This window comes from Xyrauchen texanus, chromosome 20 (assembly GCF_025860055.1).
Source record: "Xyrauchen texanus isolate HMW12.3.18 chromosome 20, RBS_HiC_50CHRs, whole genome shotgun sequence".
NCBI lineage: Eukaryota > Metazoa > Chordata > Actinopteri > Cypriniformes > Catostomidae > Xyrauchen > Xyrauchen texanus.
In genome coordinates, this window is record NC_068295.1 from 3,231,492 (window position 1) to 3,256,634 (window position 25,143).

Below are 25,143 nucleotides of genomic sequence, written 5' to 3' on the forward strand. Positions count from 1 at the left end.
TCACTGTGCTTTGTGCTATGTATGCCTGTTTTTTCCAGCTCATATCAGTGTGGATTGCTTGTGAACCAGCCACAATATGATTCAAGTTTTGCAAAGGAACTGTTACTGAAGGATAGGGCAGTTAAAAACACTATTGGACCCGATCGCAAAACCAGTCAATTGTCATGACTGTTTGATAGTTTTTGGTGCTGCTGGGCTAACAGTAAGTGAACAGTTTAAACATAACATTATAAATAGTTTTATAATGTTGTGGAGCTTGTTCATTCTCTTCAGATTTAGTTTCAAATATGGCTGTATTTGAGCGGTTGCAAGATGTTAGCCAATGAGAACAGTAGATATTTACGTTGATGTTTTAAGGAGGCACTTATGCCAAAACCGAGTGTCTGGCACAAATCGAGCACAAACGAATGACACCGGTTTGGAGCGATTTAGACAACATGGGGTGGAGAATGACGTCACTGCTCCCGAAAACATTGCTATATCTAAGGAATGGAAATAGTTACAATGTTTGTTTTAACGGCACAAACGCCAGCACCGGTTTGGATCGATTTGAGCGAGATGGGGTGGAGAGTGACGTCACACCGCCCCAAAAAGAATGCTTAATATCTCAAACACCAAACCCGCACAAACGTTAATTTTCACGGCACAATCAGCACAAACACAGCACAAACGAATGGAATAGTTTTGATGATTATTTAATTATATGGGGTGCCAACTTCACGGAGGTTTAAAGTAATCCATATGACTTCAATGATTAAAACTATACCTTCAGAAGCGATATGATCGGAGTGGGTGAAAAAACAGATCAATATTTAAGTCCTTGTTTACATAAATCTCCATTTTCACTTTCACATTATGAAAGTGGAAGTAAAAGTAGAGATTTATGGGGAAAAAAATATATTTAAATATTTATCTGTGTCTAGATAAAGTAATTGCATCATTACAGAAGACATAGAGCATGTCTGTATGTCTTCTGGCTTTAAAGTTCTGGTCACCATTCACTTGCATTGTATGGACCTACAGAGTTGAGGTATTCTTCTAAAAATGCTTGTTTGTGTTCAGCAGAAGCAAGAAAGTCATACACATCTGGGGAGGCATGAGGGGTGAGTAAATGATGACAGGAATTTTCATTTTTGGGTGAACTATCCCTTTAAGGCAGAAACGAGACATCACAGTCTGTGAAAAGGGTCCATAGATGAATCCATATGACACTGAAGGACTATTGATCAGTACAGGTACAGTGATACACCCTAACATTGTCTAAGTAAAGACCCAAGATGGAAGCAAGATAAACTGTCAAGTGATCTGAGAACACAATAAAAGACTGCTGTGGTGAATCCTAAGTCTCTACCCGCTCTTCCCACACACAGTCTGTCTCTCTGTTACACTATATTAAGGAGGCCAGTTTGCTGTCTGTGCGCTGGAGTGCTTCACATTATATCACAGACATCAGCAGCTCTTAAATTCATTCTGAAACTCGACGCCGTTACAGCCCCCCAAGCACAGCGACAACAATCTCCACGATAACTTCTCACTGCGGAGGTGTTGAAATGGACACTGTGAAATAAGGGCTAAGTGCTGCCAGTTTGGCTCATAATTTGCCTCTCACCCCAACGTTTCGTTTCAGCCATCATCATCATCCCACTAACACTGTCCTAACAAGGCATGACACCACAAGTTTCCAGGGTTTAGTCATTTTATCCTGCAACTAAAGCAAACTTAAGGAAAGTTTAACTTTATGCAAACACGTAGCAACTTAATGCGTCAACTAGCAGTGGAAGTGAAGATGTGATCCATTTCCTGCGAGATCCAGCAGGTAAGTGTCATGTTACCGTGAGCGGTTTCCCTTTCTGTAGTATTTGTTTCTGACCACATGCAGTGATATGCTGTAATAAAAATGATGCATGGAAAACTGTCAGAAATGAATTCATGCATTGATAATCGCTCATCTTGTTGATGATATGACACATTATGCACTGATGCAATTAATATACAAATACTTTGCCCTGCAGAAAGTATATCGCAGATGGCATAACGGGACAGTACAGTGATCCTGGTGCTGGCCCAGATGGCCCACAGACCAGATTTGTGCCTTCGACAGCTTCTGGGCCCAGTGACAGCATCTCAAAAAGAACACAAACACACATATATACACCAGATCTCTGGATAAACATTTCTAGTTAAAGGAATTCCACATAAAAGGGTGTTTATTCAACTTGGGCACTTTTAGCACTGTGAACATTTATCATTTGAATTTTTCTACTGACAATGTCCAAAAGTGTATGTACATGTTTTACAGGAGATTTATGTCATTTGTGTCATGAAAATACCAACCACAGTGTCATTTCCAGCACATCTCTGATTCCGTTTTGCGTTTAATAGAATTCTGTGCTGGAAATGATGCTGATGGGAATGACATTTTTAATGTTTTTAAATAAAATGACAAACTCCTTTGTCTTACGGTCTTACTGATTTAATAGCTAACATTTTACTTGTCCTAAATACACACCATCCATCGTCAACCACTTATCCGAAGTCGGGTCGCAGGGTGCAGCAGCTCCAGCAGGGGGCCCCAAACTTCCCTATCCCGAGCCACATTAACCAGCTCTGACTGGGGGACCCCGAGGCGTTCCCAGGCCAGTGTGGAGATGTAATCTCTCCACCTAATCCTGGGTCTTCCCCAGGCCTCCTCCCAGCTGGGCGTGCCTGAAACACCTCCCTAGGGTGGCGGCCAGGGGCATCCTTACCAGATGCCCAAACCACCTCAACTGACTCCTTTCGACGCAAAGGAGCAGCGGCTCTACTCCGAGCTCCTCACGGATGACTGAGCTCCTCACCCTATCTCTAAGGGAGAAGCCTGCCACCCTTCTGAGGAAGCCCATTTCGGCCGCTTGTACTCGTGACCTAGTTCTTTCGGTCATGACCCAGCCTTCATGACCATAGGTGAGGGTAGGAACAAAAATTGACCGGTAGATCGAGAGTTTTGCCTTCCGGCTCAGCTCTCTTTTCATGACAACGGTGCGATAGAGCGAGTGCAATGCTGCCCCCCGCTGCCCCGATTCTCCGGCCAACCTCCCGCTCCATTGTCCCCTCACTCGTGAACAAGACCCCGAGGTACTTGAACTCCTTCACTTGGGGCAATACCTCTTTCCCTACCCGGAGGGTAAATACCCCTTAATACATACAATTAAAACTACATTTGGCAAAATGTACAGCTCGATTAGGAATGACACCTAATAAAAACATTCTGCTCACTCGTGATTTGAACCTTGATTTTTCTTCAAACTTCTCAAGCAAGCTCTTCACTGACACTTTTGTCCACTTGGTTTACAAGTAGAGGTCTGCAACCTGACCCGATCCCGACTGAACCTGAGAACCTGATGGTTTCGGGCCGGGTTCGGGATGGTGGTGGTGTAGTGGTCTAAAGCACATAACTGGTAATCTGGTAATCAGAAGGTCGCTGGTTCGAGCCCAACGCACTTAACTCCAGGTTGCTCCGGGGGGATTGTCCCTGTAATAAGTGCACTGTAAGTTGCTTTGGATAAAAGTGTCTGCCAAATGCATAAATGTAAATGTAAATGTCTGTTCTGTCTTCCATTGGTTTCCTATTTAAACACATGCTGGACGATTGTCTTTGGTTTCTTCAGCGTCAACATTTCAAACAATGCGTCAAGTTAAAAAGAACTTAAAATGTTCAAAAATGCATGTAATGAGACACTTGCGCTCTGTTTCTTTCTTTGTGCTGCGTCTAGATTTTTCTTAGCGCAGGTGTCACAAATATATATTTATTCATTATTGCCGAGAGTTGCATTGTTTCATATAATTCCAGATTTGTTCTGCACCAAGCGAAGTTTCAGCGCATAAACAATAAAACTATGTTTTTTTTCCCTTCTGCTCTCTAGTGTAATGAGGGGCTTATTTGCGTTGTTAAAACTGTATATGTTTACTGTTTCAATAATGTTATGGATGTTGCCTATATGCTTACATTGAGCGATTTCGGGTTTTGGCTTAAAATCTGACGGGTCGGGTACGGTTGGTCCACATGGTCTCGGGTACAGGTCAGCTTCGAGTTTAATTTTAAGGCCCGTGCAGACCTCTATTTACAAGTACACAACATTTTGAAAAAACTTTATAAAGGGCAAAATGTTTGGTGTGGTGGAAATGATGGCATAACTGTAGGAGAGTCGTAATTTTAGAAAAATCGATAAATAATTTTCACACAATTATATTGAAATGGTTAATGTCTATTTCACTTTTTGTTTAGGTTATCATAGTTTTTAAATGTGCAATAATTTGTAATTGTGTAATCGTTTTTTATAGTTTAATACTGAAAGTGAAATTTTGAAAAGAACCCAAAAAAAACCAAACCACAAAAATTTGACCTTCATATGACAAAAATAAAGTTGAAATTAGTTTGTTTTTCCTAAAAATCAACCCCTGGGACATGAAACTGCCCTAAGATGAAAACAAATTAAAATAATAAAAAAAAAATATATCAAATCGCCCTTATCACACCAGACAGAGTTCACTGAAAATATGAGAAATCACTCCCATGTCTGTGACGAGCAATAGACTCTGTAAAGGGTAATTTACTACAATTTTGACAGGTTTTAAGGGGCGGAACCTTCTCATTCTAGAGAGCATTTTATTGGACATGATGAATGAGTGCAAGATGAGTCATCAATATTTTCATCCCGTTATATATATTTATATATAAGAGAAAGACCATATATTTAAAAATTACATTATCATTTATTCAATTTACATTTGGCAGATGCAAACAGATGTCCTCAAAAGGTAACAGACAGAGTTTTTTTTAACTCCTAATTAATGGCTTTTGCTGAAGTAGAGATATGGAAGCCAAATAAGAGTCTATGATTAGTATAACTAGTCAGTTTGACCTCGTCCTTGATGCTCATTCTGAATGCTAATATATCCTGTCTTCTACAAAAATGCTCTACAGGTACGGGGTGTTATTTTCATCCTATTAAACACACATGCACACATGCAGTCGCAGCACAGGGAGCTCCTGAGTTGAGTCCGTTTGGCTTGTCTGTCGCAGTATGTGATGCTAAAGGAAGGACAACCTCAGCTTGAGCTCTGACCGATGCCGCTTTGACTTTCAAGTTGTGCTGAGCGCACAGAGGTGGTCCGGTTTAAAATCTCACATATGGAGGGAAGGAGAGAGACTTTTTAAATTAATGAGGCTGACTAATGTTCACAAAGCAGCACTGCCTCTATATTTAGACCCACCAAACCACCCTGCTCAAATAGAGACTAGCCATTAGCCTCACCGAACTAAATCACTTAAATAACAAAGCAGGTTTACAGTCCCCTCCTCTTCCATTGGTAAATAAAAAATGTTCGGGCTTTCTCAGCAAATATTTGTACATGCGATTAATTGCGATTAGTCACGATTAATCGGCATGCCATGTAATTAGATCAATTAAAAATTGCAATTGATTGACAGCCCTAATTAATGTATCACAGTCATATAATAATAATAATAAAAACAGTAATTTTTAACATTAATGCAATGTGCAAGTTACTATAAATGTATAACTCTGGTCCGTTTAAACCCTCAAAACAACCTTTGTTTTGGCGGAAAATCAAAGATCTTTGTAGTTGAGCCTTTTAATGAGCGCCTCTTTCCACATATGGTAAAAAGCTTTTTCTTTTGCCCCTAAAACCCTTGTCATGGGGCTACTTTAGATTTGTATAGTATCTTGTAATGGCCAAACATATTTGTAATTACGCAAATGTGAAATTATAATAAATCTTAAGCACTGTAAAAACAATTAACCTGAGAAACGCTACTGCTGAACAGCAGTGCAGGAAGCTTTGCTTTGAGCAGCTTCCAAAAATAATACTGGTGTCCTTAAGTGAACGCAGTCCCTTCTTATTGTAACCAGAGAACATCTTATCTCCACCATCAAATCAACAGGTGACAATGGGTTTGTTTTGCAATGACTTTGTGGGGTTACAGAATGAGAAACATCTGTCTGGAGAGAGTAATGTCTGACTGCAAACAAAGTGCGTAAGGAAATTAGACCAAAAATAGAAGAGGCGCAAATCCCACTTGCACCCAGTGCACCGCCTTAATCCCCAGAGATCCCCCAGTTCCCAAACCATCCAGGTAACCCAGCTCATGAGTCACAGCACGTGGGGTAAAGAAGCTACAAAACAGCTTCCTTTGTCTTTCAATGTTGTTTCTGTCGATTAACAAAGAAGCCTCATGGTAAATCAACAGAGCTGTTCCAAAACCTGGTGACCTGCCTTCCTAGAAAGCATTTTAAGGCATCAAAGGCATGCTCACGAAAATGAAGGTCATCCAAAAGGTAGGCCTAAAGTCTAAAACTTTAAATCAGAATATTTCTGGAAAATAGTATTTAACAAGCTACTACAGCCTAGATAGTGTCTAAAAGTCAGATACTGTACTAATACAGGGTTTTTCCTGGCTCAAAATGAGGCTGTAATGACTTGTGAGGAACAGGAGGAGGCAGACGAGTGGTTAGGATCCAAGAGTGGTTTTATTGAATAAGCACCAAAATAAACAAACTCAGGAACAAAGCAAAAGGTCCACGATGGGAAAACACCAACTAAGAATTCCGGATTAAACACAGGAGGGGTGCAGGAGTGGCTGAGCAGCGCACATCCACGGAGGGTAGGGTAAACCTGAAACGACAGGAGGGTAACCTTGAAAGAACAGACAGACTGGCAGGGAACACGAACGGAGAGAGCGAGTCACAACAGACTTGAGCGAAAACATGGAACGTCAACGCACGACCATAGGAAGGGAAAACAGCGGGGTTTAAATAAAGAGACACGGTGATGACATAATGACAGACAGGTGCGGACAATAACACACTGACAGGGCCGGAAACGACGGGAAGAAGGCAAGTGTAGTTCACACACGGACAGTGAGACTCAGGCGGGCAACAAGGAAGACATGACCGGGAGCGTGAACGGTAAAACAGAAAACACGGGCGGACAACAAGGGAGCATGACATGGAAAGTGACTAGTGACGGGTGAAACAGAAAACACGGGGCGGACAACACGAAACACGGTGCAGACGACGCGAAACATGGTGCAGATGACGCAAAACACAGTGCAGATGACACGAAACATGGTGCGGGTGACACGAAACCGTGACAGAGGCGGAGGTGGTACCATACTGATAAAAAATAGTGACGTTAAGAACACGTAAACGTTGGCTTTGCATTAATACACTCCTAATGACTTGGCAACTGAATAATAGTGTTAATTTTGTCATCTGTTTTTTTAATTTAGTCTTATTATATCAAATGACATCAAGCGACTATTCGACAACATAATTTTTTTTTATTATTATTGACGAGATTTTCAGTTACAAATGACAATCCAACGAGTGCAACGCTTGTTAGTGTTTTCCATGAAGACACCAGCCAGAGTTTTGTAGACAGCCGGAGGCGGCACAAAATTTGACAGGGGCGGCGGCCTAGTAATTCTCTATGGAGGAAAAGTCCTGTAATAGACCCAAGTCTATCTAAGGGGCTTGAGCATTCACAAGAGCTAAGAACACAGATCAGGACGATGGCCAAGTGTAATACTACACCAGCACTGGTCAAACATCTTGTGCATTGATACCACTTGATCCCCAGAGAAATCTTGTAAGAAGATTATGATTTTGGAAGGCTTACAGAGAGCTAGAAACCACAGATTTGATTGGCCTGTTCTCGAAGAGTCCTTCACAGGTGAGAATGCTTTATAGAGTGCAGAAGTAAATATTACATTGATTTTCTCCAGAGGGGAACTGATTAAAGATAACTAATAAACCTTTAAAGACAGATCTACTGTGAGCTTCGAGGTTGTTAATCGATATCGGTATATGCTTCTGTTGAAACCATCAGTCTGTGTTATTTCAATTTTATTAAAAAAGTGTTTAATAGTGGAATGTGTGGTGAATAAATACACTACCCACGATCCTGAGGAGAAAAGATCAACAAATCAGGAAATCAATGCAAACAAAGGGCACCAAAAGAGCTCTGTAGTAACCGCTCACTCCCAAGAAGCACTCCCAAACTACTTATATATTTGCATTTATGCATTTGGCAGACGCTTTTATCCAAAGTGACTTACAAAAGAGGAAAACATAAGCGAATCATCTTAAGGAGACAGTGGTATGTGGTAGTTGTTAATAAACACTGTCTGGCCAAAAAAGAAGTTGCATAATCTAATATTTCATTGGACCTCCTTTAAATCTGATTACGGCGTGCATTCATCGTGGCATTGTTTCGACAACCTTATGCAACGTCACAACATTTATTTCAGTCTAGAGTGGCATTCATTTTTGGGCGAGATCTTGAATTGATGACAGGAGAGTCGAACCACTCCGTAAAGTCTTCCCAAAGACTTTCAGTGGGGTTAAGATCAGGACTCTGTTCTGGCCAATTCATGTGTGAAAATGATTCCTCATGCTCCCTGAACCACACTTTCACAATTTGAGCCTGATGAATCTTGGCATAGTTGTCCTTGAATATACCCGTGCTGTCAGAGAAGAAAAAATCCATTGAGGGATAACCTGTTCATTCAGTACATTCAGATATATATAGCCGCATAACATTGCTGAGCCTCGACCTGACCAATTGAAACAACCCCAGATCATAACACTGCCTCCAGATCATTCATCACTATCCTTCCAGGTTTTAATAATGCGTTGGACTGTTCTTAACCAATTCCAGTGATTTCAGCAATCTCCTTAGTTGTTTTCTTTGCTTGATGATGGCCAATACTTTGCCCCTTCTGAAACACAGTAACGTCTTTTCCACGACCACAGGATACGTCTTCTGACATGGTTGTTTAGGAAATGAGACGCTACACTACATCAGTTAGGCTGAAACATATTAATAACTGCAATAATGATCCAATCATAGGCTCTTAAATATCTGCTTATTTCATCCAAACAGCAACTTTTTTGGGGCAGGCAGTTCATATAAAATGGGAACAGAAGAATAATTTCTAGAAGCCAGTGAAGCGCCATGATACGACAAAATATTATGAAAAAAAATTCAACCGAACATCCTCTTACACAGCCAAACATCATTTTTTTAAATCACTATTTGTCTCTTGTTTTCAAGCAAAAGTGTCTACATTTCCTTAAAACAAGAGACACATTACAACTTAAACTTAAAAACCAAAATGTCATAAGATATCAAGTCTTGTTTTTAGAGAAATCCAACAAAATTTAGAGAGAAACTATTTGCAAATAAAATAAAATGTAAAGAAAAATAAATGTAAATTAAATGTAATAACAATTTAATAATCACAGCCAACCCTGTGGCGGTAGATGACCAGCTTAATTTTACCGCCCACATCTCATCAACCCCCTGGCCTTGCAGATTCACACTTTACAACATCATGAAAATCAGACCGTTCCTGTCTGAATATGCTAAACAGCTCCTGGTCCAAGCTCTGGTCATTTCAAGACTGGACTACTACAATGGTCGGCTGGTTGGCTGGCCTTCCAGCTAACACAATTAAGCCACTGCAGATGGTCCAGAATGCAGCAGCGCATCTGGTCTTCAATCAGCTAAAAAGGGCTCATGTCACCCCACTCTTGATTTCACTCCTGTAGCTGCCTGCATCAAATTCAAGGCTTTGACTTTGGCCTTCAGGACAGCCAATGGAACTGCACCTCTTACTTCAATTCACTTCTTCAGGTCTATGCTCAAACTCGCTCCCTGTGGTCTATGAATGAGCAACGCCTGGTGGTCCCATCACATAGAGGCTCAAAGTCTATTTCACTAGTGTGCAATTTCTCTGTTCTACTGTGTGTGGAATGAGCTTCCAACCTCTACACAATCTGCTGTTACCTTCTCAACATTCAAGATCCAGCTGAAAACACATCTGTTCCACGAGCACTTAACCAATCCACACTAACTGCACTTAACATGCACTTACTGTAGATGTGGTTGAACTTTGTATGACAAATTGCTTGCTATGTTCCTCATTTGTAAGTTGTTTGGATAAAAGCATCTGCTAAATGATTAAATGTCAATGTAATATTTTGTTTTTCTTGTTATAAGCACAAAACTGGATATTTCTGAAAACAGGACGTTAACCCTCTGGGGTCTGAGGGTGTTTTTGGGCCCTGGAGATGTTTTGACATGCCTTGACAATTGTGCTTTTTTCAGTTGCTTATAAACACATTAATGGCTAAAGTGTATTCAGCACAAACTGGGCTACAATAATATGTCAGCAACATGTGTGTACATGTTTGTATTTTGAGAAAATAATGTTTATGCATGGTTTCTGAAATAAGGCCATATAACACATACTAAACATTTGTTCACAAGTGGAGCTTGTAGCCTTGAGTTTTTGCTACAAAATGATGTGAAAACCATCCTGATCACTCGTGCATACAAAACAATATAGTCATTTAACTTTTGCAAGACACGTTTAGTGTTAGAAAGGCCATATGCGAAGAGGCGTGAACTATCATGAATACTGAAGTGATTCACACCTGAGGCGACAAAGACCCCTCCCCTGGGAACAGAATACAATGTAATATCTGATATAGAGCATTTACACAATATATAACACATTTTTCAGGAATCTTTGATGAATAGAAAGTTCAAAATAACAGCATTTATCTGAAATAGAAAGCTTTTGTAACATTAGAAATGTCCTTACTATCACTTTTGATCAATACAATGCATCCTTGCTGAATAAAAGTATTAAATTATACAAAATAAAAAACAATTTAATGATCCCAAACTTTTGAATAGTAGTGTATAATGTTACAAAAGCTTTCTATTTTAGATAAATGCTGTTATTTTGAACTTTCAATTCATCAAATAATCCTGAAAAAATTTGTACACAACTGTTTTCAACATTGATAATAATAATAATAATAATAATAATAATAATAAGTTATCTGTGAGCAGCAAATCAGCATATTAGAATTAATTCTGAAGGATCATGTGACACCGAAGACTGCCATAATGATGCTGAAAATTCAGCTTTACATCACAGGAATAAAATAATAATAAAAATATATATAACTTCACTTGGTGGCGTTTACCATTTACATTGATCGTCTCAGCACATTATCGTATGAATAGCGCCCTCTGCGCGTTGTGTGATCACATTAGAGACCATTCGCTGAGCCAGGAGAAACTGTGCTTCATATAGATTACATTGCAGGAGAACATTTGTTTTAAATTTGAATTGTTTTATTTAAAAGTAGACCTTTTAAGCTTTTTTAGACATACGTTTCATATTTGTGTAATAAGTATTCACTGAGTTTCAGTTCATTTTTGTGACGTGTTTCAGAAAGATGCTCGCGGCTGAAAGCGCACCCTGTTTATTTTCTTTATTTTACAAAAGCACAAGGTTTTGTTGATATTGTGAGTGTACACAAATAAAAGTAGACCCTTTATAGTTTCTAATGATGTCTTAGACTTATTTGTATGCCCAAAAATTTTAGTATTTTAAGTTGTTTTCAGCTGTCACGAGGAAAAAATCCAGCAGATTCAACCCCTGAGGGTTAGTAATATTTTACTATGCTCCTTGAGGTTCACTTATAATATTATTTAGGTTTTTTGCACAAAAAAGGTCATATATTTGTAAAACATGACAATTTTCCATTCTCATTCAGACCCTCTGTCAGAAACGCTCAGTTTTGATGCCGTTTCTCCTTTAAGACTTGAGAGTAAACAGCCACTGTTCTGATTGGCTCTGCTCTTGACTAACCTGCTCTCTCCACTTGTCCTCTCAGTGCTCACTGTTACTAGGATGGGCTATGGAAGTGATAAGGTAAAGTAGGCGTTGATGTGGCGTCCTGGAGACAGTCAGATGCACATGTCTACCACAGTGTGACATCACAATGTGGAGGAAGTAGAGAACAGGTAGTTTTGGCACGTACAGTACAGAAGTTCTGAAACGTACAGTGTGTTTTACTGTAATATGTCAAAAGATCAAGGAAGTCATGACCACTTTAAAATATGACGTTATTTTGCTTCTCAAGTAAATGCATCTTGCTTTAAGGATGTTGCAATATTTTGTAAAACATGACAAAAATACTATGCAAGAATTAAATTTTTTTGCAGTGCATATTACACGTATAGTTTTGCCACAACACAACACACACTACTTTGGCTGTAAGACTGAAGGTCAAAACATCTCATTAACCGACCTGTGGAGCCAGGAATGTTCTTACCTCAAGTCTTTGGACGATCTCTCTAATGTCCTCTCCACAGTTGTCATGTGCCGAGAACATCACACACTCTCCACGTTCATAAAACATCTTAATGCTCATGATGCCAGAAGACCAACCAATGACATCCCGACAGGAACAGTTGAAAATTACATTCTTGGACTCCTCCTCGATTAACACGATGAACTCGTTAGAAATACACAAAAGGCACTCCACATCCTTTGTTTGTCCAAAGTCTCGTGCCACCACGCTCCAGGTGACAGCACCCATGCTGTAGAGATGAGCATCCTTCCGTGGTTTAACTCGCTCCTTCTTCTTGGCACCTAGCGTGATGAAGCTGAATTTTACGGCAGAGTCCACCGTCGTTGTGCTTACGAAGTTCTCCGCGAGATCCTTGAGATACTCCTGACGTGTGCGAGTTGCCATGGCACGAAACTTTTCAGATTTATGCGCTGCATTTTCTCCGTTGATCACTTTGGCCAATAGGAAGTCCCTGAAGACGGCTGACTTGGGAAAGGTCACACCCTTAGGAATGGGAGGGCCGAATGGAGGCACATCTTTCGATCGGGATACCGCCACACTGTAAAGGTCATGGAGACAGAGTCTCAGCTGTAAATTCTTCCATATGTCTTAATTACATTTTAAAAAGTGCTTTTTTTACAGACCAAACAATATAGTCATTTAACTTTTGTAAGACATTTTAAGTGTTAGAAAGGCCATATGCGAGGAGGCGTGAATGATCATGAATATTGATGCAATTCACACCTGAGGCGACAAAGACCCCTCCCCTGGGAACAGAATACAATGTAATATCTGATATAGAGCATTTACACAATATATAACACATTTTTCAGGATTCTTTGATGAATAGAAAGTTCAAAATAACTTTTTTTTAATTTACCTGAAATATAAAGCTTTTGTAACATTATAAATGTCTTTACGGTCACTTTTGATCAATATAATGCATCTATGCTGAATAAAAGTAATAATTTCTTTCCCCAAAAAAATACTAAATAAAATCTTAATGATCCCAAACTTTTGAATGGTAGTGCATAATGTTACAAAAGCTTTCTATTTCAGATAAATGCTGTTATTTTGAACTTTCTATTCATCAAAGAATCCTGAAAAAAATTGTACACAACTGTTTTCAACATTGATAATAATAATAATAATAATAATAAATTATTCGTGAGCAGCAAATCAGCATATTCGAAAGGATCATGTGACACTGAAGACTGGAGTAATGATGCTGAAAATTCAACGGCATAAAGTCATCAAGAAACTGTATTCGCAACCCATTTTACTTCCATAATGCATCTGAATGAAACAGGATATCTAATACGAGAAAAAAAGACTTGCATTTTGCATTTCTACATTAAAAATTTTTGCATAGTGAAAAGTGGGTTTTCCATACCAATAATAGATCCAGCATCTATTGCGTAACACTTATTTTTTTAAATGGACCGTCATTCTTTATTATATTAACGTTAACGGCCATTAAAGGAATATTTCGGGCTCAATGCAAGCTAAGCTCGATCGACAGCATTCGCGGCATAATGTTGATTACCACAAAAATGTATTTTGGCTCGTCACTAGTTTATATAAATAAAGCTTATTATGAAATTGAATGGGGCCAGTTCATAAACATACACACTATTTTAAAAGTATAGCCACAAGATGTAAACATTAAATGTGCTGACATTATTCTAGAGGAATAAAATGAGAGCTTTAATAAAAGTTACAGAGTTTACCAGGGGCCGGTTGCATAAACATAGCCATTATCTTAAGACTGCATCTAACAATTAGTTTGACTAGCTAAAGATGCCATAGTAAGCCTGTTGCATAAAACAAGCTCACAGTTGTCTTTAGTAAGACAGTCTAATTTGCACTGCATTGTGGGAAAATGAAGACACTGAACAGCTTAAAAAAAATGGCCGACAGTGGACGCTCAATACATTTTTTATTCGCTGAGAATATCTGCTTATTAGAGGACTACAACGCTTCAATATGTATTTTAATGAACACATTTAGTGATTTAAACCAAATAATTAAAAACACAACATTTTGTTACCATTTTTGAAGTCAAAGTCTTCAACCAAGTCTCAACTCAAGCCCCTTTCAGCCCCACTGGCTCAGCTGACAGTTATTTTCAATGGCAAAATGGAATGTAAACAAAAGTTAGCCCGAGGTGTGCGGTCTTACATTTTGGTCTTTAATTAGACTGATCTAAGTTTTTATGCAACTGACTGAAAAAATTAAGACCAACATTTTAGACGACTAACTAGTAAGACTAGTCTAAAACAGTTTTATGCAACCGGCCCCAGATTACAGTCTTTACTGGCGTTTTGTTGTCATGACAGTGAAGTTGTATTATTGGATATAACTTTACACAGATATTGTTAGTAAGCAATTTTATCACACTAAAATCATGTTAACACGTATAATGTTAATGTCTTGTTGCCATACATTAGAAACAGTGCGTCATTTCAATTGTAAGAGCCACGTTTTATATTTAATTAAAAAAAATAAAAAATAAAAAATGTTAACCCTCCTATTGTATTCGGGTCATTTTTGACCCGGAAGATGTATATAATAATTTTTAAATACCACATCGTTTTTAGTACGGGAATCAAACTTTGAGACTTTGCCAAGACTGTCGAAATACACATAATACATTTTTTCAGATTGTTTTATATAATTGTTTAAGAGATATAACCATTAAAAAGTGTTTTTTTTTTGCACTCACGGTATTCAGTTTTGACCCGGGCATCAATTGCGAGTTTACACGTATTATATACATTTTGTACATCTATGAATTCGATTTTAATTTATAAACACTTCACTTACATTTTACCTCTTTCCCAAACTCTCTCACACACTGTTTTGTCTCTTACTGGGACACACACACAGATACACATACACACAGACATGAATGATCAAAACACACATGACAGATGTAACAAACTTAACCAATAATCTAAATCAAAGGTACAACTGTCTAAAGGGGGTGTAGTATGATTGTGTTCATGCACACATCAGTCTAAATTGGGCTTGAAAGAGGAAATTGTCCACATTATACTCTGCGGTCATCTGATGCCAAACCAGCTTACATCACACTCACACATCAACATTCAACAGTTCATGAGAGTAAATACAATAGATGCATCTTAAAAACATAGTAAAGACGTATTCATGTTGTATAATTGACAGCTGTTTTAATGATGTTTAGTTGAAAAATTATTTGTTGGTTTTAACTTTTAACCACCAAGTCGTTTTGAGCAGTTATGAGTAATAGTAAATCCATTTAAATTACTAGTAATTCTCACTTTAGATGTTAATATAAATTGTATATTATGTTACATTTTGATACATTTTCAGAGAAATGTTGATAAAAAATATGTCTTCACATGTATCACACTGGTGTTGCTGTAGTTAATGTATATTTTGAAATGTCAAAGAATTTCTACATATTATTATTTCTAATAAAATGGCATATTCATTATTTAACTTCTATATTTTACACTTAATATGCCAACAATATATCAATCTTTCTACATGTATGAACAGTTCAGAACCTATTAATGACTTACAATATTGTTTTAGATAAAAACCACGAGTTATGAATGATTTATAAGCTTAAATTCCACCGGGTCAAAATTGACCCGCGAATGCAAAATGTGTCTGAACGCAATATCAGGGTTAAATGTATTAATCACCATTATGCCACAAACTCGTCCAACTGTCTTTGAAATATTTCGTAATGCAATAAGAGCAGGAATGTGTATTGGTTTCATGTTGACTTTAAACAGATCCAGACTAGTCTGAATATCAGACATTAAAACACTTCATCCATTCCTTTAAGGTTCACTGTCATTTAATTGTAGGTACTTAAGCTTTATTGATATTTTGAACGTCAAAGGTAAAAGACATCAATGCTGAATGAAAGTGCGTTTCAGTGATTATTAAGAGTCATAATTCACGGTGCAATAAAGGCTTCGTGCCATGACAGATGTTTGGCTGCACTTGCCTGTAGCAGACGTTTTCAGCGCAGGGATTGTGAACTTTAACGATGACGAACACATGCTGAAAATGGGAGCGAATGTTTTTGGGTGTGAAGGGCAAGGCACCAGGCTCCTGGAATACGATGGTGACGATGTCATTTCCTATATGTCTCTTTCTGAGCAACTGTTGAGGAAAAAAAGAGAAAGAATACAGACTAGCTGAGGAAATATTCAAAGAGCAGATCAGGATTACAGAGGACATAAGAACAGATACATAATATTGACAGTTAATCAAATATTAAAATAGCAAACTATTAATCACGATTGAGCCATCTGGTGTCATTTTGGCACCATACATGGCACAGGAAACGCTCTTAAGCTGATCCGTAAGTGCCATATCTGATTCTTGAGTTTTCAGTGGCAGTGCAAGAACGTAAAATATTCCATTAACACCGAGACTGCTGTATGGGAGTATTATATTAAACTGTGAAGTGGCCGAGGACCCTGTGAACAAACAGGATTATGGGTAAGATGGTGGATGAGAAGATGAGGGTTTGTGCATGAGCGTTCTAGAAGCTTAAGGTGAAGGATTTATACACTAATCCGACTCAATTGAATAGAAATGAAGGTGAAGAGGAAAGAGAAAGGAAATCCTCTAATCCAGCCAATCGACTGTCAGAGATGCAATTGAACAAACACAATCAGTGATCCTGCTCTGCTTTAACCCTTAAACGCATACCTCTGGTCTTTAGTGGCCCGGGATGTCACCAATGAACTGTCAACAATGGTGAATTATCAGTATTTTATATGCATCTACACATACATAATATACATGTTATTTCTTACTCAAGGTGGCACGGATGTTTCAGTGATTGTCTTGATTTACATTTGACATCGCTATTTGATGAAGTAACAACATGGAAGTAAACTATAGCAAGTTTAACACATGAAAAGTATGATATGACTATTGTCTCTACTGAAATTATTTAAATTGTGCATCAGTTTAGACTCATCAAATGCCTGAGAAAATACACATACTGTAAGTTACACATAAGTTACACATGTGTACATTACACATGTACTGTGTGTAGCTCAATATGTGTTTGACAGCCAGTTCCATCTCATGTGAATATAATGAATCCTGTGCTTGATTTGTTGCATTATTTCTTTAAAACATAAAAATATATCAAAATATATTTGATTTGATTGTTTTCTAATTCAAGGATTTGCACCTCTAAATCTGAGGCCATGGTTCTCAGCAGGAAACCGATGGAGTGCGTACTCCAGGTGGGGAAGGAGGTATTGCCCCAAGTGAAGGAGTTCAAGTACCTCGGGGTCTTGTTCACGAGTGAGGGGACAATGGAGCGGGAGGTTGGCCGGAGAATCGGGGCAGCGGGGGCGGTATCGCACTCGCTCTATCGCACCGTTGTCACGAAAAGAGAGATGAGCCGGAAGGCAAAGCTCTCGATCTACCGGTCAATTTTTGTTCCTACCCTCACCTATGGTCATGAAGGCTGGGTCATGACTGAAAGAACTAGGTCGCGAGTACAAGCGGCCGAAATGGGCTTCCTCAGAAGGGTGGCGGGCTTCTCCCTTAGAGATAGGGTGAGGAGCTCAGTCATCCGTGAGGAGCTCGGAGTAGAGCCGCTGCTCCTTTGCGTCGAAACGGTCAGTTGGGGTGGTTTGGGCATCTGGTAAGGATGTCCCGTGGCCACCTCCCTAGGGAGGTGTTTCAGGCACGTCCAGCTGGGAGGAGGCCTCGGGGAAGACCCAGGACTAGGTGGAGAGATTACATTTACACACTGGCCTGGGAACACCTCAGGGTCGCCCAGTCAGAGCTGGTTAATGTGGCTCGGGATAGGGATATTTGGGGCCCCCTGCTGGAGCTGCTCCCCCTGCGACCCGACTTCGGATAAGTGGTTGAAGATGGATGGATGGATGTTTTCTAATTGTCTTGAAAATATGTTAAAAATGTTACACAATCTGGGCATTTTGCACATCCATTTTTGATAGATATAAGTGATTACCGTGCATTTAAGGGTTAATAGTGCTAACAAAGTTTATCTATTACATTTTAAAACTAATGAAATATGTTTAACACCATCAAATGAATTTAATGCATTTGATTAATTTGACATATTTACAATTTCAAAATTCAAATGAAATAAAAGGACTTAAAATCATTTGCAGGGTTTGTTTAGAAGAATATCAAAGAAAGTTGAACAACATAAAATACAACTAAATATTTTAAAATGTATTTGTTTCTTTCCTTAAAAGTGGAACTAAATGCACTATATTTTAAAAAGGAAATATGTTGGTGTTTCTTCAGCTTAGGGCAATTTCTTATCGCAGGTGTTGGTTGTTAACAAAACAAACAAATGTCAACTTTGTCCTTTCTGTTGTTTGAAAGTCACATTCAAATTGATACTTTTCAAATGTTGTTTATGTACAGATTCGACTGTCCTTGTCCCAAACCCAGACTTTCAGTAGTAACAGAATAAATTATTATAATTATTACATGTTTAAAACTATGACAATGCAAACAACGATTGAAATAAACAAACAGTTTCAATAATTATCCGCACTCCTTTTTTCATTTGATATTTTAGTATAATATTTATTGTATGAAAAAGATTTCTGTCAAAACAGCCGAACAGCTGTGTTGTCAATTCCACAGTAACAAACAATTTTGTCCCTACAAAAGTTTTTATTGCCTTATAAACTTTGTAATAAATGTATTGTACTTGTGAACCAAGTCAACAAAAGTGGGTGTCATTTCCATCCAAGCTGCCAAATTACAGTATGCAAACATTGAGAAAATATTATTTAATTGTTTGTATTTAGGATACATAAAATGGAATTGGCTGTTATATATTCAAATATAAATAGAAAATAAATATGTATATATTTTAATAAGCGTCATTTCCACCACATAACTATATTTAACACAATGCAGATTTTAAGATTAGCTGGAAATTACACTGAAACAACAAAATGAACAGATAGTAGACAAATAAAACAAAGTGTTCCCTAGAAGTCCTTAGAGCTAAACTGCCTAAAGTTGATGAAACGCACACATAGACATATATTAGTGCTGCCAGTCAGCGACTGAAAATGTAAAATTTTAAGATTAAGAAAATTTAAAGATTTTGAAAGTGGTGATATTAGACACTATATTTACTTCTTTTCTTGTCAAAATGCATTTATTTCAATCTTAGGAAATAAAATAAAACAATATGTAACAATATCATGTTTTATTAACATCTTCCAAAGCCTTCCACAGTATAAAGATAAATAAGCAGATATTTAAGAGCCTATGATTGGATCATTATTGCAGTTATTAATATGTTTCAGCCTAACTGATGTAGTGTAGCGTCTCATTTCCTAAACAACCATGTCAGAAGACGTATCCTGTGGTCGTGGGAAAGACGTTACTGTATTTCAGAAGGGACAAATTATTGGCCATCATCAAGCAATGAAAACAACCAAGGAGATTGCTGAAATCACTGGAATTGGTTAAGAACAGCCCAACGCATTATTAAATGCTTATTATTATTTTACGCTTTCACTAAAACGCTTGAAGTCACATCGTAAAAAATCGACAGTAGAACTCACGGTTATGTTTAATAGTGAAAGTAAGAGCATTTCCACACGCACAATGCAATGAGAACGTACAAGATTGGGACTAAACAGCTGTGTGGCCACAAGAAAGCCACTTGTTAGTGAGGCTAATCATAAAACACGACTGTTTTATTATAAGTTTGGACTGTGGAGCAACAGAAAAAGGTCATGTGGTCTGATGAGTCCAGATTTACCCTATTCCAAAGTGATAGGTCCATCAGGGTAAGAAGGGAAGCGCATGAAGCACCTGTCATGCATAGTGCCCACTGTACAAGACTCTGGAGGCAGTGTTATGATCTGGGGTTGCTTCAATTGGTCAGGTCTAGCCTCAGCAACGTTATGAGTCAATAAAATGAAGTCAGCTGACTACCTAAATGTACTGAATGACCAGGTTATCCATCAATGGATATTTTTTCTTCCCTGATGGCACTGGCATATTCCAGAACGACAATGCCGAGATTAATCAACTCAAATAGTGAAAGAGTGGTTCAGGGAGCATGAGGAATCATTTTCACACATGAATTGGCCAGAACAGAGTCCTGAACCCACTGAAAGTCTTTGGGATGTGCTGGAGAAGACTTTACGGAGTGGTTCGACTCTCCCGTCAACAATGCAAGATCTCGGCTCCCTGGCTGCTCAGCTGATTCAGTGCCAGGCCATGCCCTCCTCTTCATTTTATATATACTGTATATATATATATATATATATATATATATATATATATATATATATATATATTAGGTTGTTGATTTAGCGTGTTCATTCAGTGCGTGTTAAAAAATGTATGCAATTAATCATGTCCCTGGACCATAATATGGAATATTCCGGAGCAATTTAAGCTTGTAGGACCACCTGTTTTCTCAGGCGGCAGTAAGTGAAACTCCAGCTGTATAGGTAATGTGCAGCTTATACAGAGAACAAACCACACTTACCGACAGCAGACAACACAAGGGGTGCTTATCATTTCCTAAATTGTCATCCTAGTTTCCTCGCTCCTCCGTCCTCGAGCCCATGACCAGGAAACCGATCAAAGACCACCATCATGAAGGATGTATCAATTCTCTAAATGCACAGCGAGGATGGAGGAAGCTTACGGAGGATGCTTGAGCGAGGAAAAAGAAGACTTTTTGGTTGAAGCACATGATGCACGTATAAATGCTCCTCCCCCTTCACATCTGACACAATTGTTTTAATTCATTTATCACCATTGCAGTTTAAATAAATCATAAATCGACACATACTTCAACATTGCATCTTGAATTATTTGGATTTATTATGAATATATTAATAAATTTAAGTTTCAATAAAATAACAACAAGCTCGCCAAGGTACTGCAACTTCGTAAAACCCCGCTATGAAGTGACGCGTGAGTAATCAGGACATTTCATTTTACAAATTCATCTTGCTTTGATCCTCTGTCCTCGTCACCTAAGATGGTGGAGCTAAGAAGCAAGGAAAGGAAGCAATAGAAGGAAACGAGGATGCACAATTTTAGAAATGAGAAGCACCCAAAATGATAACACATACTTCCGTTCAAACACAGCTTGGAGCACAAATCCGAATGTAGGGATCTCAAAATGTGATTTTCTAAGTATTAAACTACGTTTAACTTGACACATCGTCCTAAACGACGCAACCGAGAAACTCCAAAAGCGTCCGTCTGATGCAGGTGTACATTGATGCATCCTTAAACAAGCCCTTATAATAAACCTCAGACTGATTGATGAATTCAATTGTGTGCCAAAATAATATAATGCATTTTAATTATCTGTTTTTATAATATTTATATATTATTCATAATTATTTAAATATAACTATTTATAATTATTTAATCATTATATACAGAATTATTGTTATTGTTATTGAGGGGCTTTCTCAGCAAATATTTAGGTATGGAATTAATTGCGATTAATCAGCATACCATGTAATTATACAGGTGAAACTCGAAAAATTAGAATATCGTGCAAAAGTTCATTAATTTCAGTAATTCAACTTAAAAGGTGAAACTAATATATTATATAGACTCATTACAAGCAAAGTAAGATATTTCAAGCCTTTATTTGATATAATTTTGATGATTATGGCTTACAGCTTATGAAAACCCCAAATTCAGAATCTCAGAAAATTAGAATATTACATGAAATCAATAAAAAAAAGGATTTTAAATACAGAAATGTCGGCCCTCTGAAAAGTATAATCATGCATATTGTACTCAGTACTTGGTTTGGGCCCCTTTTGCATTAATTACTGCCTCAATGCGCGTGGCATGGATGCTATCAGCCTGTGGCACTGCTGAGGTGTTATGGAAGACCAAGATGCTTCAATAGCGGCCTTCAGCTCTTCTGCATTGTTTGGTCTCATGTCTCTCATCTTTCTCTTGGCAATGCCCCATAGATTCTCTATGGGGTTCAGGTCAGGCGAGTTTGCTGGCCAATCAAGCACAGTAATACCATGGTCATTGAACCAGGTTTTGGTACTTTTGGCAGTGTGGGCAGGTGCCAAGTCCTGCTGGAAAATGAAGTCAGCATCTCCATAAAGCTTGTCTGCTGAAGGAAGCATGAAGTGCTCTAAAATGTCCCGTAGATGGCTGCGTTGACTCTGGACTTAATAAAGCACAGTGGACCAACACCAGCCGATGACATGGCTCCCCAAACCAACACAGACTGTGGAAACTTCACACTGGACTTCAAGCATCTTGGATTGTGTGCCTCTCCATTCTGCCTTCAGACTCTGGGACCTTGGTTTCCAAATGAGATGCAAAATTTGCTCTCATCAGAAAAGAGGACTTTGGACCACTGAGCAACAGACCAGTTCTTTTTTTCTTTAGCCCAGGTAAGACGTTTGACATTTGAAGCCCATGTCCAGGACCCGCCTGTGTGTGGTGGCTCTTGATGCAGTAACTCCAGCCTCAGTCCACTCCTTGTGAAGCTCCCCACACATTTGAATGGCCTTTTCCTGACAATCCTCTCCAGGCTACGGTCATCCCTGCTGCTTGTGCACCTTTTTCTTCCACACTTTTCCCTTCCACTTAACTTTCTATTAATGTGCTTTGATACAGCACTTTGAGAACATCCAACTTCTTTTGCAATTACCTTTTGAGGCTTTCCCTCCTTGTGGAGGGTGTCAATGATGGTTTTCTGCACAACTGTCAGGTCAGCAGTCTTCCCCATGATTGTGAATTCAACTGAACCAGACTGAGAGACCATTTAAAGGCTCAGGAACCCTTTGCAGGTGTTTAGCTGATTAGAGTGTGACACTTTGAGCCTACAATACTGAACCTTTTCACAATATTCTAATTTTCTGAGATTCTGAATTTGGGGTTTTCATAAGCTGTAAGCCATAATCATCAAAATTATATCAAATAAAGGCTTGAAATATCTTACTTTGCTTGTAATGAGTCTATATAATATATTAGTTTCACCTTTTAAGTTGAATTACTGAAATTAATGAACTTTTGCACGATTTTCTAATTTTCGAGTTTCACCTGTATATATATTAGGGCTGTCGATTTAACGCGTTAATTCAGTGCGATTCATTTGACAAAAAATAACGTGTTAAAAATGATTCCTCAGAAATGCAAGCTTGTAGTACCACCTGTTTACTCCAGGGGGCAGTAAGTGGCAGTACCACTTCAGCTGTGGTAACGTGCAGTTTATACAGAGAAGAAAACACTTCAGCAGATCAACACAAACATGCGTTACATTCTTGCATTCAAACACTTGATGGAGCGCAAATCTGAACTAAGAGATCTCAAGATGTGTTCTGAGTATTAAACTATATTTAATTTGACACAGTGACCTAAAAATGTATGTTTATGATGCAACGCACCCGAGACGCTACACAAGCATGTCTGACGCAGGTGTACATTGACGGTCCTTAAACAAGCCCTCATAATAAATCTCTGATTGATAAATTCACTTGTGTAATGGATTGCTGTGAACTATTGATCAATGATTGACTTATGATCAATAATATGGTAATAAACAATACATTATATTCTAAAGCTGCTTTTTATATTGTTTTATCAATGATGAAATCTTCTGCCACAGGAATGTAACGCATTTTAATTATCTGAATATTTTGCATATATATATATATAATAAAAAACAATTCTATTGTTTCCATCCAGTTTGTTTATTTCCAGTTTTAAATTAGATTTTGAATCCCAGATTTGTAATGTGGTCTCAGACTTTGCGGAGCACACTGCTTTGATTTTCATTGACTTCTTTTATTGATTTCCTTCAGTGCTGGAGTGCTCGGTCTTCAGTCAAGTTAAAAGAGCTCATGCTGGTAGACAGACGTGGAGGTGACCTCTAATTGTAGGATAGGCGCGAGAGCGACACGAGCTCCACATACGCTCCTACAGCCCTGACGGATGCCACGTGAGTCTCTTTAATCAAAGCTTTATCAGAGCATCTTCTGTATCCATCCATTCTACCTGTTGTAGGATCTGATAGATAAGCATCACAGCCCGTTCCCCGGGGACAAGTTGATTGAAAGACCTGGGCGGTTGTCACGACAACAAGCCTTCCAAACAGAATGGAAACAGGCATGTTGCTGCGAGCAAAAGGTGACTATCACAGACAATAGAAATTTTGGTCACATTTTTTTTATTAACTAATTCTTAAAGGGATAGTTTACTCAAATATGACAATTCTGTCATTACTTGCTCACCCTCATATTGTTGACGTTCTTCCGTTAAACACAAAGAAGCATAAAATAAAAGTGTCAGAAACGTGGTCTATATGACTTGAAACCATATAACGTACATTTTGGTCTGTTTCTCACTCAAATATATCCTATAGCTCTATTATAATTGTTTCTTTAAAATTTCTCCTTTTGTGTACTACAGACAATGGACATGGACAACTCAATTATGACTGTTGTACTGCAAAAAAACAACACCAAAATAATACTGGAACTTTAGAGGAAAAATAATGAATTGAAGAAGACACTGACCTGTTGCCTGTTGTTGGGCGTGTAGGGGAGAAGTGTGGACACATGGAACATCAGTTCATAGTCTTTGTAGGTCGTATAGAGTGAGTGATTACCGGTAGAGTCCGCTGTAACGGGAGATGAGAAGGAGCAATAAATAAACAAACCACAGGTAGTAGTTGGTTTAAGCTGGTTTATCTTGTTGGCCAGCTGGTCTCCCAGCCTGACCAGTTCACAAGGGCCAAAAATCCCTCTAAAACCATCAAAGCAGACCAGCCTAACCAATAGGAACCAGCTTGGTGGCCATCTGAGACCAGAAAACTATCTAAGGCTGTTTAATGCCATTTTATCTTTCAGCAAGTACACACAAAGATACAAGTGCATAGTTT

At 38.4% G+C, this 25,143-nt stretch overlaps 1 protein-coding gene across 3 annotated transcripts in view; it reads right to left on the bottom strand.

Moving 5' to 3' along the window:
* The window catches only part of LOC127660429 (signal-induced proliferation-associated 1-like protein 2), a 212,756-nt gene that overhangs the window by 78,440 nt on the left and 109,173 nt on the right, over positions 1–25,143 (bottom strand). For all 3 annotated transcript variants that reach the window (XM_052150646.1, XM_052150647.1, XM_052150645.1), the window contains exons 6-8: positions 24,779–24,882; positions 16,225–16,382; positions 12,201–12,777 (exon numbers count right to left, since the gene is read on the bottom strand). In XM_052150646.1, the coding sequence (XP_052006606.1) occupies positions 12,201–12,777; positions 16,225–16,382; positions 24,779–24,882 (839 nt within the window). The remainder of the gene's footprint in view (positions 1–12,200; positions 12,778–16,224; positions 16,383–24,778; positions 24,883–25,143) is intronic.